This window comes from Diuraphis noxia, unplaced genomic scaffold (assembly GCF_037042655.1).
Source record: "Diuraphis noxia isolate RWA-SAM2 unplaced genomic scaffold, SU_Dnox_SAM2 contig0004, whole genome shotgun sequence".
NCBI lineage: Eukaryota > Metazoa > Arthropoda > Insecta > Hemiptera > Aphididae > Diuraphis > Diuraphis noxia.
This window is the reverse complement of record NW_028301714.1, coordinates 59,113,131-59,133,951: the sequence shown is the minus strand read 5'-3', so window position 1 is coordinate 59,133,951 and position 20,821 is coordinate 59,113,131. Positions and strand designations below refer to the sequence as shown.

The window sequence follows — 20,821 nt, the reverse complement described above, 5'->3', positions numbered from 1 at the left end:
CTTTTTGCGTATTGAAATTCACCCAATGTAATGCTTCTTTGAAAAAAAATCAAAGTTGGAACTTATGAACGTTTTTAATAATTTTCAGTGCTTATAAAATTATAATAATATCAATACTTGACATTATGTCATTATAATAGTGAAGATGATACTATTCACAGTTTATTGAAAAGCGTTCATAAAAATACACCGCAAAACCGTATATGAGCAAATCAAAAGACGGTTTAATGACATTATCCTATTATATTGTGAAAATATTATTATGTTTGCACGACAATGCAAACATTCTTTAACCGTATTTTATTATTAAAAGTTTCGATAACGTGAGATAGATATTATATTCAATTTTCTACAATAACGACTTTATTATTATGATATGACACGATACAGAATAATTTTTTCGATAAGTATACCTACTTAAAAATTGAAAGCGTACAGTAAGGCGACTAATGGATAGAAAATCGAAATACATGTGCTGTGAAATCGCGGGCTTTTCCTCGGAATTTCGATGACCAGCTTATGGAAACCTGGCGGTCACCAACAGCAACCAAAAACATGCGTAAATAATTAATTATTGCACACTCCAATAATGTTTGTTGAATGTTGAGTGACAATGGTACAAAACGAATTATCGTATTGTTGTTTTTGTTATTATTATTATTATCATATTCACAGTTATTTTGAAAAATTGCTAACCTAAAAAATAAAAGGGAAAACTTGTTAAAAACTATGATATTTGTATTAGCACGAGTTTTTTATTGAAACTGATTTTTCGTAGGTATATATTATATCTCATAAGTTATATGACTGCTATGAGATAAGTTTAACTATTTAATTTATTCAGAAAATTATATTTCTAAAAATTTCAATAAAAAACCTTTTACATAATTATTTGTTACAGTTATGTATGATCAATTATGGGATATCAAAATATCGATTTGAATAATCATTCAAACAGCAATATTTAAATTAAAAATACGGGTCAACTAATTCACAAGTTAGATATTTAATGAATTCGTAATTTGTTAACCGTCGTTTTATCTTAAACTTTCAAGTTTTATCGCATATTTTTTTAGTTTTATAGTGTTATATACAATTTTCTTAAGAATTGTACATTTGTACCGATTTCATAATGGTATTAATTTTTATAAATATGCAATATTATACATTATTGTTAATATTAAATATTATTGTTATTAAATGTCTGTATTCCGCATTGCGTGTTATGATGTATGTGCTTAATTAAGTTACTTTAACTTTTTATTGAACAATTCTATTTAATGAAACAATGAAACAATGATTAAATGTAATTACATTTTTGGTTTCTTCTATTTTAGTAAATTTTTATGCGCATAGGTACTCAATAATAATTATATTATAATATTTATTATTTAATTATTTAAAAGTTAATGTAATTTGGATTTGATTAAAGCAAATCGTTATTTATTAAGTTTATATCAATAAAAATCAGTCAAGTTAAAAATTAAATTTAAAAAAGTTACCTAAGTTAAAGAGTTAAAATTAATTTTAACATTTTAAATTTTTAAATCTTATACAGACTTGCATAATATAATATTTAATGGCTATTGTAGGTAGTCGTGGTTGAATATAGAGGAGCGATTCTAAATTCTTTGATTAAATTTGAAATATAAATTCAATAAACTAACGTACCATAGATATCTGATAATTGTATGCGTGCACTGTAAACGTACGTCTTTACTTTAACCTTACTTTACGTCATTCCTTTGGTGGAAAAATTGATTCGTGAAATATCATATGTAATAGTGAACTCGAAAATTGTTAAAAAGTTATTTATTTATGAATAAACAAATTCGAAAAAAGAAGTTTATATTTTTTGAAAAAACTATGCTCATGCCTAGAACCCTGCAATACTGTTTAATACGTTTACTTTTGAAACATTATTATATATTTTTATTAAATCTTTAGACTTTTTGTATAAATATTATATTCAATTATATTTATCACTAATTATACATATCTATTATAAGAAAATATGCGATATTATACATTTTATATGAACTACGTCGTCACTTTTTAAGGGATTGAAACACGACGAAAATTTAAGCCAATTTTAGGGATATTTTCACAACGGGTATTAAAATATCTAATGAATAATTCGTTGTTATAGACGGTATAATTATGATAGGAAGTCGTGAAGCTTGTTAAGCTTATCGATACCATAAAAATAAACTGCAGGCAGACCTATTTACGATATAAAATTTTAAAAACAAACGTTTGTTTGAAAAATTTTTTTTAACTATTGTTGGTTATTTTATTAGTACTTACTATTTTATAGATTATTATGTAAATAACTATTAATGTAATTTAAATCTGAAAAATCATGCAAATACGATTATAGGTAAACGCATCTAATTACATTAAAGCTTCAGCTGCACAATATCCACGCGTGATTTATGTAAGCATTTTTTTTTCATCTTACCATTAGTATCAGATAATATCATTGAGTGCACGTATTAAACACAACGAGTTTCATTAAGCAAAGTGTAATAACGAATTACGCGTGATTTCCAGATGAATAATGGAATTTAATCGATTTTTAAGATGAATATAAATTTAATTAAAACAAGTAAATATTTGAAAAATGATTGACACTTTATTGAGTGCTACTGATAACTTGGCTAGCACACAATTCAGTTGCAAAAATAAAAATAAATTAAAAAATACTGATAGGAAGGTACGTGTGTGGGACGTTGATTGCGTAATGAAATGTTATTGTAGTCGAAATGAATGTCTGGATAACCGCGTAGTTAGTTTAGATAGGTAGTGGGTACCTACTATAAAGTGGTACAGACAATTTTATCGTTTTTATTTAAATACAAATAAGTGATGATCATTTTTTTTTTTTATGCCATTCGTCCTGTAAAGCAAACATATATAATATTATGTATTATTAATAATATTAATATGACATCGGGTTGTACGAAAGTGCATTAAAACATGTAAGTAGCAACGACTACAGTTAATTCTTATTGTATTCAGTGATAAGTGATTTATTTTATGTATTTCAATATAAATACAGGTGAACGCCATAATTGTACATGTAAATGTAAATTTGAATATCATTAAGAGGATGCCACGCCCGCATGCGTGTTGTCTCCGTCTTACAAAAATGTACAAGGCAAATTTTTTTTCACACAATACTCTATTTTACTCCATTGTACAATTTAAAGGTAAGATTATTATACTGGGAATCTCGAAAGATTTTCTCGATCTTCTTATTTTGAAGCAGATTATAACAATATTTTGAAATTTTCAATAAATGTACAGAGTTTAAATGCTCATATAATTTGTTCTGTTATTATATTTATATAATATCAACAAAAAAAAGCTTTCGAGGTACCCTGAATAACAATTTTACCTTTAAAAATTATAATAGGTAAATTAACTCTGGCTTTGAAATGTCAGATCAGTAAAACAGATTATTGTGAATATACAATTTGTTATGTTAAACGTTTGTAAGACGGAAACAACACTTCGTGTGGGTGTTGCCGTCCCCTTATACGAAAATGTTTCATTTAAGAGACATTTTATGGCATCTATAATTGTGTCAATTGTAATCAATATTGCATAATAAATTATTATAATATTATAATATTAATAATATTATAATCTAGAATATTTAATTCTGTCACGATATTCATCGAGGTAATTAATTTCGACTGATTAAAATAATTAATGCGATAATATTGATAGTAATTTAATATCGGCGAGCATTCGTTTATTAAATAAGCCAATATCTGGGTGTTAGGTACCTACCTTTAAAAATAAAATACGACGGTCAGACATACGGACAGGCCCCTTTGACGTTAAGCCGACCGCTCGAAGACAAATAGAATTAAAATAAAATCAATAGTAATAATTATTTGTTGCGTTACGGGAAATGCGGTGGCGTATGATGGAAAAACGGAAACCCCAAAAATTAGACCTGCCACCCGTATATATATATATATATACTTGTCAAGGTTTATGCCCGGATTTGTGTGTATATACATATATACAGGTACTGTACATAGAGGTATTTCCGTGGACGCGCGGTAGGTTAAGGCGAACACAATTTGACTCCAGGAATAGTGTGAAACACTCCACACCTGTCCGGAAACCTTTATAATCCTGTTTTCATTACAGTCTGAGTGAGTATTTTTTTATTATTATTATTAATATTTTTACATTTACCCCACAAGCGCACTGCACAATGCGTGTCCCCAGATTCGACGTAATTATATTGTGCAGGACAGTCGTGTACTGAAACATCCCGAATCGTAGAATCGACAGTAAGAATAGAAGCCTATAATAGGACACCATGGTGAGCGTTCGTGTTATAGGTATGCGGCGTTCGATCCTTCAATGATTATAATGCCTACTCACACTCCACCCCGCACACCACAGTTATATAGATTAAATTAGATGGTGGTGTCATCCCTATAAATATCTAAGGCGGTCGTCAGGTGCAACTGGAAATGTCCGTGAAAAGGTCCACAGACAATATGCCGGCAAACATCGCCCGCGCACACAACCTAACCGAGACGCGTCGGCGTCACGAGGGTTTTGCAGCGGCGGACGTCGGTAGATATTACAAGGAATTGATGTATAAACTTGGTGTTTTTTGGGGGAAGAGTGGTACAGAGTGAATTATTTTTGTGAGATTTAATATTTTAAATGAATACTATTATTTATGTGCTCTATCTTGCGCTTCTTTTTGTGCCGATAAAACATCTTAGGACACCTTATGGCCATAATATAGGTAAAATAAATTGGCGAGTTATAATAATAATTGTTATTCTATTATAATAAACACATTCTACATAAGCATTAAATAAGTACCTATTTTAACATTTTAAATCACCTTTTTTCTCGTTTTTCTATTCATATCATACATATTACATATATATTAATTACGTAGGTATATATTCAATTAGCCAGTGACCTACATGCGCGTGTACTCATGTATAGTTTCAATAAACTAACACGTCAAACTACATTTAAAAGTAATATAATATTTAAATTTAAATTAATATTCTCGTTAAACCATATATAGTAAATCTCGAAACTTTATTATTATATAATATACCTATTTTAATATTCACGAGTTCTCACGAAATAACTTTATATACGAGTAGTTATTTACACGTGAAAGATCAATAAAACGTCAAGGAGCAGTAATATAGTTCTAGATAACGTTATAGATCGAAAATTATAGTGTAAATATATACTTAATAGTATATACGATTATGCGTTTAACTGATCACAAAAAGTAGTCGATTTTTGTATACCTTGTATGATCAGCATCTTTTTTTACTTCTAAGTTGATTTTCACAAACGATACAAAAGTCACCAATGCTTACTGGACTTAACAATTGAATATTATATACTTCCTACAGGCTTCAACGATGCACAACATCGTATTGTTGCTTCGAATAATGTATCGAAGACCCATCACAGACACTGCACGCCCTTTGGCCACTTTTAACATCATTTTAGAGTTTAGACTCCTAAAAAAGTGTATAAAAGTCTATAGAACAGTAGCGAGAAACAATAGTAGGTAATATCAATGAAATTATGTGGCACCTATTATTGTCATTAGACTAAAATCGAGTCGATGCATATATATATGTAGACAGATTGAATCTATACGCGAACGGCACAATAAGAGTATGAAATAATGACAAGGGAGAATGAAAATTTTGGATGAAGAAACCACCCCCTGAAAATTAAAAACTAAATATATATATATATATATATATATTATTTTTTTAAATTAAATTAATTAGCCCCGGCGTCTATTACCATTGACATAGAAGGAGTTTAAGTATTTATATATTATTAAGTATAATAAGTTGTAAAAATATTCTTAATACACATAGATAACATATTTTTCAAAATCAATCGTATACGATAAATAGTTTTGTCAAGATCATATTCTATTGATTAAACATTTAAAAAAAATATTTTAACGTAATTTTAGCCTTATATAAACCAACCATATTGGCTAGTTTAGTGCTGAAAACGTGAAAGAGTGTATTATATAAATAGATATAGGTATATACAATAGAATTCTTCGTATGAGCATATTATAACGCTGCAGACTATCAATCATAATGATAAATAGATCATCAATTCTAGTTCAGTTTTAATAATAATAACCAACATTTGGTAACTAAACATACTATGACCTACCTATACCTAACGTACTTATTGGCATTTAAGTGTTGCTGAGAAACTGTCACCGTGTCGCCTATAGCTAAGATTCATTTGAAATTATTCGAAACAATGCACTAGGTTATACAGACGGTTATAATAGTATTTGTCGTTCGTGTTATCTGTCCATGATGTACAACATGTTATTGATTTATTTCATCCGGTAAGAGACACGGTAGCCACGAGATAACGTTTTCTTTTATTTACCTCGGAAGTCGAGATGATGCGGAGGACCAATCCAGGACGGTTTCAATCGAATTTTATATAGCGATAATATTATTATCATGTGTATAGTGTATATAGTAAGTATATTATGTGCTATATATGTATCTACCTAAAATATCATATATTTTTCTATAGTTCTAAGTAGCTCCAAAGTAAATAACGAGTGCCATGAGACTGAAGCACAACACATCAACTACGATGACAGTGAATCGATCAAAGATGTAGAATTCTGAATTATTCATAAAAATATAAAAATAAATTGATTGAAGGTGCTCAAAACGATAATGGTTGAGATTTTCTGAAAGGTATACTGATTACCGAGAACCAAATGAAAGTGAACATGGACGCGCTAATGCAGCAAGTGAATATTGTTCAGCTAGTAATATAACAGTAGGTTGTATAATTTCCTGGAACATTTTGAACAAAAATACTTTTAAATTATATGTAAGAGCTTCAAAGTTAAAAATAACGCAAGGAATATTTTCCAGGAAAACTAATAGTAGAAATAAAATTATTATTAATATCATAAATTATTCCATTAAGGGCCATTCTTACAATGCTCGGTTAGTGCCTGATAACACTAACCGGAAGAATTTATCATGAGTTAACCGATAGAATTCTACCGGTTAGTCTTAACCGACACTTAACCGGAGATTGTAAGAACGGGTCTAAAATTCATAACTATAAGGTCCTACACAGAATAGAGGCTGATAGAGTAAATAAGAATATACCTATTATTTGCGTTTTCAAATTGAAACAACTACCAAAGAACCTAACCGGTATCAATACGGTATTATATTTAAACTCTATGTACCTATTCATAATATTCTAAATGCGGTAGTAGTCGAAATTTGAAATAAAAAAAAAAAAACACTATATTCACTATACTAAGCTGGACTTTAGCTTGGAATGCAATTGCTTTCTTAAATATTTCAATAGAAAATTAAAACATAAATAATATACCTATCTTTTACCAATAATATTAATAATATTATACTAATCAACATAATGTGTGTAGTTGCGTGAAATGTAGTTTTTAAAATTAATAATTACACAAGTATCTAATTTATTTTGTTGGACTATATGTTGTCTCGTTATATTTAAAAAAAATATAATTTGTCAACAAAAAATATAATATCAGATAAGTGTAACATTTTACAACATAGTATACCTACTCAAATGTTTAGTCGAAAAGCAAGAAAATATAATGAATCGCATCACTACACACTAGGTGTATTGTTACTGATACTGAACGACTTTCATACAATTACAAACATAAAGAAAACTCCGAAGAACACTGTTAAGTTTAAGTTGGCGTTAATACATTTGTTTTATTATGTGTGTATGCAGTGTACAAAGCGAAGTACAATATGACTATGAATAGTCTACGCGTGCAACTACACACACTCAACATCAGCTGAATTGAATGAAAAATTCATTCGTAACTAATACCTTTCATTATGAATCGATACCAATTATACATTATTTTAAAACTATTTTAAATTTTAATTTAAAATATTGCCCTAAAATATTTGTCATCGTGGAACAAAAAAAAAAAAAAAAAATTGCGCGTTAAGATAATATTAATAATACGTATCGTTTGGACCATTTGGTTCAATTATTGATTTATTTTACTTTCAACCTTTGGATTCGTTTTTGACAATAATAATTAATAATAATTGAACATACCATACAGTATAAAAAAAAAAAACAGATACTAAAATACTGCACATATAACGAGAATAATAACGATTTTGACTTATATATGTTTTTCATAAGACTATAAACATTTTTGATTCCTAACGAATCGTCAACTTGATCTACATTTTACTGATTTTGGTACTTATATTATAATAATATATACGAGTCACCGACTAAGGAAAGATATTAAGGTCCCGAATATATATTTATTTATTTACTGACGATATGAAAAATCAGCGTTTTCTCTTTGTTATCTGTGCCGTATGAATCGTATGATGCGCGACTTCATGTAGACTTTAAAATATTATATGTATATAAGTACACCACCATCGCCTATAACTGTATCGCATACACAGCAACAGAAAATATATTATATATTTTATATATATACAATACACATATAAGTCGGTGGTATAGCCGTGACGTTACGATAAAAAATAACTTTCGAACGTAAGTAAATAATATCATATTATATAGTTGTACCTATAGGTACATCTACATCTACAACTGTCCTATTTATAATGGTTGAAATATTGAAGACTACTGCATGACTCGAGACTATTACATTTTGTAATTCATTACGCTTTTTTTATAAATGTACAATGTACGTATTCATAATATATATAGGACCTTATCGAACAACTGTACTCGTTGACGAGAAATATTTTGTTAATATTGTTGATATTTTATAGGAATGGTCTAGTGTGCATTTGCTTATTATTATAATTATTAAGATTTTCAAACCGTTTGCTCCCAATAAAAATATGTTCCACCAGTGTTTATATAGGTGCAAGATTGACCATGGTGCGTAAATCATTTTTACACATTGATAATATTGTATTCTTTTTTATAATACAAATAGAATATCATTATTACGTATTGCTTTTTGATACAATAAAAATACATTATATAAATGTTAGATCCTTAGACACTTGTTCATGTAAATTTATAATAATAAAGGTACAAACGAAATCGTAACAAATTTCATATAAAAAATAAAAATGGATTATTCTTACAGACTGTTTGTTCTCATTTAATTCAAATCTGAACTTAATAGTATACCTACCTCTTTAAAAACTGATAAAATTCTTATATATATATAAGGATATATAAATTAGAATAACAATAACTATACTCATCGTCTGTCATTATAATTTCCGAAAAAAAACCCATACGAAATTTGCAAAAACTAAAATATATCGTCTACTCAACAATAACTGTTTTAGATAATTTAAAAAAATTTTTTTTACTGAAAATAAGGCACTTATCCATATAAACAATAACATTTTCAGATCCCCAGAGGCTATATCAGCTAATCGTTCCAAAACCCAACCACTACCAAAAAAGATTTGATATCAGACTTACCTGGAATTCGAATCGTGAGAACTCCGCCACCGTATCAATGGTAGTGTTGGCCAATCCCAAAACCGGGCATGTGTCTCTGTCCACGGTGGCCGTCATCGGCGCGGCCTGGTGTTGTAGAGCAACGCCCGGCCGCTTCCTGTGTACTGACGGTGCGACATCGTTGGCTGCCGAATCGTCTTCGGGCCGCTGTGGCCACTCAATAGCCGGTAATAACGCGGCTGGCTGTGGCCGGTCGTCCACACGACCACCGCTTCCGACGCCGACATCGGACGTCAAGCCATTGTAATAGAAGCCCAGCGTGACCAGCGTGCTGAGAGCCAGCACGACGGCCAGCAGCCGCTTGGCCACTCGACCGCCGTTCATGTCCACGGTTCGTGTCGGAAGACGGCCACCATGCGTTTCGGCCGCGGCAGCAATACTGCTATCAGCGCGTGGCCGGGAGAAGACGGAAGACGACGACGACGGCCGAGCGATGTTTGCACGTGCGAAACTGACCCGTGCACGTAAATAATAATATTATTGTCGGTTTGTTATTCGGTTAATACGCGTTTTACCGTCGGATGATGACGATTATATTATTACGTATCATAAATAAAAATGTATACTTTGTTATTTCAAGTATCGCGACGTTAAATTTTCGGTTTGAAGTCGACGGATTCGATAGGACACTACGCGACGCACGAGAGACGACCGGACGGCACACGTTGTCGAACGAGACTGAATCAACGCCACGGTCGCCGACAACGACCACTGCTAACACGAATACGGCGGCGGCGTCGGCGATGGCGAGCCCCCACGGTGAGTGCGTGTGCGGTTTGGACAAATAACCGCCGCCGTGGACGGTTTCTGCCGGTCGTAAGTCCTTTTAAATATTTTGTATATTATAATAATGATAATAATATTATAATAAGTATCATTTTTTTTCCACGAGGTATATTCCCGTACGTATAATATTATGTCACCCGCTGAGTCTTACCTCTTCCAGCACGACCCAACAGCTGATATCCACGTCTTAACTGAAGTACGACGCACGTTATATTATAATAATATAATGTCGTATTAAAACGACATTGACCAAGTATAGGTATGCTATACCTATGACAGATTAATATACAAAATATCAAATTTTGTTTCACGTTAGAAAACACGTACCATGAAATAAAATATATTGTTAAAATCAAATTGACAAAAACCACTAGAACCAAATAAGAAAATCCTCAAAAATCATAATTTGTAGCATATTATATTTCGTTTCAGGATTTTCATTTATGTAGAGTTTTAATAAATGCTTTGTGTTTCTGTCAGGTTCTTGCTATAAGAGGGGTGTGCGAACAAATTAAAATAAAGATTTCAATTTGTTCGTTATATATTTTATAATATTATAATATTATATCATGAAGAAACAGTTAGTTAAGAATTTTAAAATCTCCAATGCTTGCATTTCTAAAACAACGTACGTATTATTTTAAGTTTAACTCGTTGGTCGTCACGGCATTCAATATACTATGAAAATCAATTGATATAAATCAATAATTTATTATTATATAGATATCCAATCTCAATCAACAAAAAAATAAAGTCATTTGAATTTCTTTTTTGGATGCCACACACATATTTTAGAAATATATTTGACAAAACGTCAAAAAATATTCAATTAATTTATTAATATTTAAGTTGATAACTGAACTTTGGGAGGAAACTATAATTAAATGACATAATTTATGATGAAGAAGCTGATAGTAAATTTTTATTTTCTAATGAGGACAAAATTGAGGAACAAAAACGAAACAATCTATAAAATATTGCAGTAATTATTGCTCAACTGAAGAAAACAGATGTAGCATAATATACTGACTACTGCACTTATGTGACAAAGTTTGATTTTTTTCTATAAATATATTTTGTTGAATGAAAAACCATCAAAACTTCAAATTAATGAATATCAGAACATGTAGATATACAAATACAGGATATTTGGTTAGGAAGCTGTTAAAATTAAAAAAGTATATAATTGAACGTAAATATGTCAATGATGCGTTTGTAAACATAAATTTATCAATCCTCTAATTACATAATGTTGACATTTTCTTCAAAACATTAATTTGTACGCCATATTCTAATGTAAGCGGTAAAGAGGATATGAGTACCTACAGTGTACACTCATATTATATGTATGTGTATGATGTATAAATTGTAAACATAAATGATTTTTTTATACATAACTTTTACTAAATAGCTTATTTATTTATTTTTATTTTGAACATAAATTTTGTGCATTAGAAAATTGAAGTAATTAAAAACATAATAACTGATTTGTATAATTAATATTAACAATGTAGGGGTTTGTGATATTGCCTCGAAAGCCCTAATAAACGATAATGCAAGAAACATTTGAAAACATATAGTGACCCGTGGTTTTGGTATGAGTTAAAATGTATTAAAAATTAAAATGCATGTAAAATTTTAATTTATTTAGACATTAAATAGAATTGCCAAATACGTACCTAACTCTTGTTTGTTACTTCTTGTGAATTTTTAAATTATACTTTGTTATTTCAGCTGTTCTTTTATTGCATCGATGAGTCGATGGCATAGTGTAGGTATGACCCGCAGGTGTGTAATGACTACAGTTTAATACGTACGGTACTCATTCAATAGTTTTAAAGAAACTATGTCATTTGAATACGCTTATAGACCGTAATATATAGGTAATATTGTGTCTACTAAATTTTAGATTTTAAACGAGTGCCGGTGAAACACTTGAACAAGCAGCTCGCATTCTCGATCGTTGGCGCACGTGGTTTTATTTCCGTGCGATGCCTCGTTCTCTTAAAACGGAGTAGGTATAGGTAGGTACAGTCAACCAATAATGGTAATATGACCAAAACGTTAATTCCAAAATATCGTCAATATTTTTATAAAACGAAAATATATAATATTATCATCGATCTACATGTCGAATGACTCACAATTCAATAATTTGGTCTACAGAGAAAAAGTCACTACCTAGTTAAACCTGTACGTACCTATATACTACATGAGTAGTGCAGGTATATTCATAACGAGCGATCGCGGGACTACAAGTAACAATAATAATGAAATAAAAAAACATTATTACTGTTAAATAAAATCACCCTTACCGCCTACATTTGAAAAATTCATAATATATGTCATTATTTTACGTATATAATATTATATAATGTTTATATAGGTTAGGTTAGGTATATTCATATATAGGAACGCATGAATATCATCGATAAACAAAAGGTTTTTATATTCAGAGCGAACAAAAGAATGATGATTATTATTGATTTGAAACGGAAAAATGAAACGCAGTTGATATTACTGTCAGGGAGGTAAAATTTTTGAAGTATTTTATTTTTTAATTATCCTTTTATAGTTGGGTAATTACAGGAATTGCATGTGGCATGTCCCAGCGATTGTTTATTTCGATTTTTTTTTTATGTCGAAGTATTACGTATATACAGACATTAATACGCCCTGAATCAATGATTTTTAGATAACGTTAAAACATGTTTGGACTTAGAACTATATGTTTATAATTGTTAAAGTTTTATGGGAAAACAACGTAGGTACGATGATGGTGATCCACCGACTAAAAAATATTTGAAATATAATTAATTAATTTTTAACACATGAAACTTGTCATTTTGTTATTATTTAATACTAATGTACATGTACATAGTACATGTACAATTTAATAAATTGTTAAAATTGTCACTTGTAATCGATAGTGACTACAATTTGAACTCCTGCCAATAAAATATAAAATACAAAATACCTATAACAAGCCAGTAGCTACTACATCTGATACTTTGATATAAATACAGTAATAAATTCCACTACATTTTATTGATATATTTAAGACACCTTTAAGAATTAATTGAAGTAATTTTTAACGCATATACATAGATAGAAAAAAAAACTATTTAATAAATTTCAATATATTGGATATTTACATTATAATTTTTTTTTAAATGTATATTATGCTTCATAAGATTTCCGGAACTAAAAATATACCAGTGAGCGTTTAATTAAAAGTAAAAATGTTATAGTGATTCTACCAAGAAAGACAATAGGATAAAAAACAGAGCAGTGTAAGATTTAGTTAGAGTTGCAAGTTTCTTAAAATTACAAAGAACCAGCAATTAAAGTAAATACTCTTCGAATAATGATAGTGTCCACTGTAAAAAAAAAATCGTATTGTATATTCCTTGTAATGGTGTCACCAAATTATTTTACAGTTACCTATTATATAAAAACTTAATGAGTAGTAATTAGTAAAATGTAGATCATTCATAAATAGATATGAACCATTTTAGTGTATACTACAAAATGAACATTAAAACTATATGATAATAATATGAACTAATAAATTAACATTGATATTATGGTTGTAAAAAATAGAAAATATAATATTGTCTAATTTTCGTAAAAGTATTTTTTGTTTTTTATTTTTATCAACAAGTAAAATAATTTTGATAAGAAAAATGTGTAACGCACGTCGTGCATATTAATCTGCTCGTAAATCAGTTAGAATATAGCAACGCGTGAAGAAGGCACAACGTATAAAATGGAATAAATTGTCTTTGTTACATACGTGGTATTTATATTATACACAAATAATAAAACATTTTATAGCTAAATAATTATTTTAATAATTAATAATATTTTAATATTTATATAATCGTTAGATAAGTTTAAAAATGTCATGTCCACCTAATGATTATATCCTAGTGATTAGTGACTAGGAAACTTAATATGTCCTCTGAATGTAATTATTGAGCTAAAATTATAAATAAAAACTAATAAACAAAATAAAAATTTTATTTCCTCTTTGACTGACTTTCGTCATTACTGTAATAATATTTGCATCTTTGATGGTGCCGTCTTCTGTAAAATTGATCCTCTTTTCTTAACGAAGATTAACTTCAAAGTTCTTTACTTTCTACTAGTGAAAACACTCGGTTCAACTTTTCTTTCTGCTCAAACAAAAACCTAATAAACATGATACGTGCATGATGACTAAAAACTCACAAATAAAAAATATATATTTATTTTTCTTAATTTAATTTATTGTCTTAACATAGGTAATTACCATATATTTATATTGTAATGCTTATTAATAACCTATATATTAAATAAATGAATAATGCCGAAGTAGAAGAAATGTAGAGTAAAAATTGTACGAATTTTATATTAAGTCCTATAAAATAAATACGTTTTATATAGGTAAACAATAAGCAATAATCAACTGTGAAGGAAAACAATTTACATTGCAATTCATGCTCTGATTAGTATAATATTATTTTAGTAGCTATATTCATAGTATGATATATATAGGCATTGACGTAAATAGGGACCTCAAATTAGCAAGGTTTTTGAGTGGGAGGGGGTGATCCGCGTTCAAATTTTTTATGATGAAATTCAAAACAATCATTAATTAACTATTAATAAAAACAATACTGTACAATTCTATACGGTTATATTACTATCAAAGCTCATTTAGAAATAACTTGTTAAAATATTATGAAAATAATATGAAGGTATCAGCTATGACAATACATTTAGCATACACTTTCAAATGTATAGTATATACGAAAATCAAAAATCAGTATTCATCGGATGTTTCATCTGTGTATCGTTGTCAGAAGTGGCAAGTGGATGAATGTTAATACAATTTCTAACGCTAAAAATTTTAAACATAATATATTCTGCACTAACAGATAACAAATTATGAATGATTCACATAAATACAGTGAATTAAATTTACTAAATTTTATTGGTACGATTGTAATATTTTTCAGCCGTCAGTCATTACTCATTGCTGTAGAGAAAATTCAATGAAGATTTGTTGCCTGAAATAAGATATAGAGAAAAATAAATATATAGGTTGAACAATATCATTGAAATTACGTATGGAAACTGTTATGTATAACAAATAACTAACTATATTAAATTATAACATATTTTATGATTGTATTTTTTTGCATATTACATAGGTACAATGAATCATAAATTTAAAATATCATAAGGAGAGCTGGAAATGGCTCCGAGTAGGGGGTTAGGCCCCTCATTTCATTAGCCCCGCTATTTATGTCCGATTAATGATTTATGTACACTTTGTGCAGTGAGAAACTCTCCGTTTGTTGTTTATTATGTATCAAACAAAGCAAGATATTGCGTTTTTTTTTTTTTGCTAGCACGTTAATTTTGTCAAGGTCCGAAACTGGAATTAAAACTGATAATTGCTGCAATGGCATCCAGAGTCATGGGTTCCTATAACTACACACGTCCTATGAAAAAAACAAAAAGAAAAGAAAAATAATTACCGGTACTGCCTTCCATCTGGTGTACCTATATATACACTATTGAGTCTAGACATAACATATTATTATTATTATTATAGCTGATACTCAGAAAAACGTCTTTTGGTCAATAATTATATCATGTCCGTCTAACTGAGGGCACTACCATGCCGTGGTGCTTCAGTAGCCATAGATATTATATAATGTCATAATTAAAATATCCCTTATTGTCTATAATTTTTATTTTTTTGAAAATTATTTTAAAGCTTCAACATCTATTTAAGGTTATTAGCTTTGCTATTTTACAATTGTCTACAATTATTTACAGAAATCTATGTTGTCGTATCTCATCTAAATAATAAAAAAAAATATTACTGAGGTCACACGCGTTCCATTGACATATACAGGGTGTCCCGTGAGGATTTACCCATTGCGATATCTCACGAAATAATGGTGATATCGAAATTCTAGTTTTGTAACAAGACTCATAGGGATAAGAACTACAATCATTTTATATTTTAATTGATTTTAATGCTTTGGTAAAAAAGTTAAAAAATATATTTTTTTATTTAATTATTTCCAAAAAAATTAAAGATAGCCATTTTGTAGAGCTTATTTTTCTGAAAATATTGACGTTTCAAAATTTTATTTTCATTAATTTCCTGATTTTTAATATTTTTTTTAGTTTTGAGAAAAATCGCGAATTATACTGTATAAGTAATGTTATCAAACATGTGATCCACCGCGCCGCGCGCATTGCCATAGGTACGACCGGCCGAATTCTTTCCGTGTTCCTAATAGTTTTAAATTTCATCAGTCGATAAAAAACATTATTTAGTAGGTATTTGCCTATACAGATTTAACATATACATTATTAAATAATGTAAACAATAAAAACGTTGTATCCCAATGGCCTATATGTTGCCTAAGGAAAATGTTGTCAATAAAAAAAAAAAATTATTAAATAATCATAGAAAATATTATTTAACAATATTGTAGTGGAAGACCGAATAATGGAATGCTCGTTTTCTACATAAATTATTATCTGACTATTCTGACTTAATTGCATACACTATACTGCTTATTATTACTGCTATATATTATGATGCCTACACATACTTACCTATATGTTAATAACACAAATATAATATTATGATACCGATGCACTTGAGATTTTAATTTTATTATTCGTTACATTAATTCACTACGCTTGTTTGCTACAAAATAACAATATACATTGTACATTTTAGGGAATGTGTTGTACTGTTGTTCGTATACGACCGCAACGTGTTATGATTTATAAACATTATTATGGTGTACATTGCATTCTGTGGCTACTGGTTACAAAGTGTGTTTATAATAACTAATGAGTTGCAAAGGCTCGGACCGAACTGACCCGCGTCTGACCCGGCCCATCCGGTCTTTAAAACCGGACAAGTCTTCTAAACGCAAATGTCGGGACAGGATATAATTTATTGCCCCCTTTCTTCACCAAGTTTTCGGAATATACGATTTATCAGACTTGCGAATCACATGAAAGCGCGTGCTTGCACGTTAAATTTCGCAAACTTTTTAATCATCATAGTATAATACGAATGAAATATGAACTTTATATACTTGCGAGTATTGTATCAGAAATAGGTCGGTAGGTCGGGCACGGGCGTCGTTGATAGTAACAATGCTTTGATAATTTAAAAATAAAAAAATAAAATATATATAAGTAAATAATAAGCACACGACACAATAGTGTCCCCAAAAAATATATGGTTTTTAATTTTTATTGTTCGGGTAGAGAGGTCGTGCTGCTGTAGTGATACGAAATTGTTCCTCTCTCGTGCATCATTCTTGTATTTTAAAACAAAAGTTTAAATCAGAATAAAGCTCAGAACAGTTATCGACGAAACGTTATAACGTTATGACGATTTTTTGACTTTCTACATACTGTAATTAGTAGTTCACAATAGCGCGCAAATCGCTATATAAGTATAATATATATACACACACATATAATATATATACTGTTAATCGTTTTTAGATTAAAAACAAATATTTTTTCAACTAAAAACATTATCGCTCCGTCGTGTACGTATTATTAATATATTTATGTTGACTCGGCAAAGTTAAAAAAAAAATGTATATAAATATTTATTTAATTATCATGATTCTTACGGTAGCGATGTCATGACAGCATATTATATTTCGTTAATTCTAATTGTATTATAGCGATTTAAATTATTTATTTAAAAAAAGAAGAGAAACGCACATTTGAGCCATTATATGAGAGTATCATTAAGGTGAATATTTAAAATATTTTAACATCAAAATTCCCATTATTCACTTAAGTAATTATCCTTATCAAATAAAAATATAATATATTTAAGGCTCGCTGCAATGTTTTGAAATGATTTAAAATGTAAGTTAAAATATGACATATATTTTGTATTCAAAGAATACATTAAGTCGTATCGTATTATGATATAAACAGTCAGTATTTAACGGTTGTGTTTTAAGTACGATTTGACAATAGTTAGTTTTAAAATTGTTGATGTCGATGTTTAACAAAAAATTCATAAATAAAATTTAATGAACTGAAAGTGACCAAACAATAATAACACTTGTTTAATTTACATACTATTATTGAAGAGTTTTTTTTCTTTAACAAATTTATGTTTTTAAATAGCTTATTTGATAAAAAGATTAATAAATAGTTATATTAAAATATGTTCACCAACTGTTGTCACATTCATCATATTTCATTAAATAGAATATCGCCCAATTAAAAAAAAATGAGACAAGTACAATAATAATTAATCAATGTAAAAATATTAATTTAGTCAAACACAATATGTATATTAAATGAATGTCTGAAGTTCGAAAATTCGAGAAATAAACACCACTAAGAGAATCCCTACAACCAGACCATAGGTGTTTGGAGGGGGGAAGCTGGGACATTTCCCTTCTCGATTTTCGGCGTGTTTTTTTTTCTAAGCTGAGAAAATTCTGTGCAAATTGAAAAAATTAAAAAATTCTCCTCATTTTTTTTTTTATTTACATAACCACCCCTAGGAAAATGTATGCGGGTGTCTATGAATTATACACCTCCAGTAAAATATTAACATCATCATCAACTTTCTAAAGAAAAAATATCCATACAACTTAGCATAAGCACTAATTATAATGTAAAATAATACTAATGGCCTATATTATCCGAAGTTATTATGATTCATAAAAAAATAGATTATATAATAGGTTTATTATGTTTGATATTTATGAATGTGTTATGTTTGTATGTACCTATATGTACTGGCATTCGCTTAACGTCAATGTACAATATAATAATGTTATACCTAATTTATTCTGTTTATTATTATTATTAAATATTATACATTATTACATAAAACCAGTTAGAACTTATTGAGTTTTTGACACTTACATCTAATGGTCGATATTGTTTTCTTAAACCTTCTCCATAAAAAATATTTGCGTTTTGCGAAACTATTATATACTTATAATAAAAAAAGTTCCTAAACATAATATATAGTACCTAAAGTATTTATACTTTTTTTTTATTCCGCCTATTGAGTTAATGTAAAACTTTTTATTGTTCTTACACCACCATGCGGCTGAAATAAACTATAAATCGTACATTAATCAAACTGTTAATTTTGTGCTTAAAATTATTATGTTTAATGAAAAATGTTGAACTGTGTGGAATGAGTGATGACGTGCGGGTAAGCGGTTCAACGTGTTTCCACGCCATTTTGAAAACTAATAAATTTCAAATGGAACGAACGATAATTAAGTCACTCGCCAAACTCCTCCCATGTAACTATGTTTTAATTAAATTATGCACGTGTTTTGTATTTTCCGGTTGTTCGTTTATGTACCTAATTATATGTTTTTAGATGTTTAGAGATATTTATTTGATTGTGTTAAAAACGAGTTAATGTTTAATTTCATAAAAATCTAAAAAAAAATAAATATAAGATTACATTGCGCTTGTTTTAATAAACCGCATCCTACTTTATTAAACATATTACTAGTGTTCCTATTGAAATTTTTTCAAAGTGTTTAAGATTTAAAAAATTATCTTTTATGCTATGATAATTAGTATTCACGAGATCGTATATGCAAGAAACAATTAATATTATTGTACATGCTTTAAGGCAGTTGAAATTTTTTGTTTTTATAATGTTAATTATTAAAGTATACCTACACGTCGGAATCGTGAATTAAAAAATTATAAAGAATATCATAAAATAATGTTAAAATTGACAGAACAGAAAAAATCATAGTCAAATTTAACCTACCATTTTAATCTAACATACCATTTTGGACGGTTACGAGTGAGGAGGGAGGGCCAACTACAGAAAATCACAAAAATTCGCAAATTATTTTAAACTAGAAATTCATGAAAAATTTTCTTTTTAAATCTATAATGATTTGAAATTTTTAATTATCTATATATAATATATCCTAGACAGATAAACCGTCTCCGTTCAGAATTGTTTTTCGGGTACAATGATACCTATCATTGCATTCAAATTTAACCTACCATAGTCAGAGGTCCACCCCACCCCCAATGTACAGCAGAGCGATACTCACTTACCCGCTTTTTTAAACTGACTACTCTCTAAATTAGATTTTCAATTTTTTATTGTGCACCTGAAAAAATGTAAAAAATGTCCATGTATGCATGTATATTATAATATACTACCATGCATTGGTGACCCTAAATAATTTAAATAAGTTTATAATTATAATATATTGGTACTTAAGACTTCTAAGTTAAACATAGTAACCAACTTTAACATATTATTCAGTAGCTGATTTTCCCACTAATAGGTAACTATAATTTACGAATTCTAGATAGTTTTAATTTATTTTACATACCAACATACCTAGTTACGTTTATGAACTTAGAGTGTAGGGTGTATTGTGTATAGGCATTTATTAAATTTAAT

General features: G+C 28.9%; 1 protein-coding gene across 1 annotated transcript in view; it reads right to left on the bottom strand.

The window, feature by feature from the left end:
- Positions 1 to 10,249, bottom strand: part of alpha-Man-IIb (alpha-Mannosidase class II b) — a 160,682-nt gene extending 150,433 nt beyond the window's left edge. Inside the window, exon 1 of the mRNA XM_089226720.1 lies at positions 9,529 to 10,249. Within this exon, the coding sequence (XP_089082846.1) occupies positions 9,529 to 9,891 (363 nt within the window). The 5' untranslated portion in view covers positions 9,892 to 10,249. The remainder of the gene's footprint in view (positions 1 to 9,528) is intronic.
- Between the last annotated feature and the right edge of the window lie 10,572 nt (positions 10,250 to 20,821).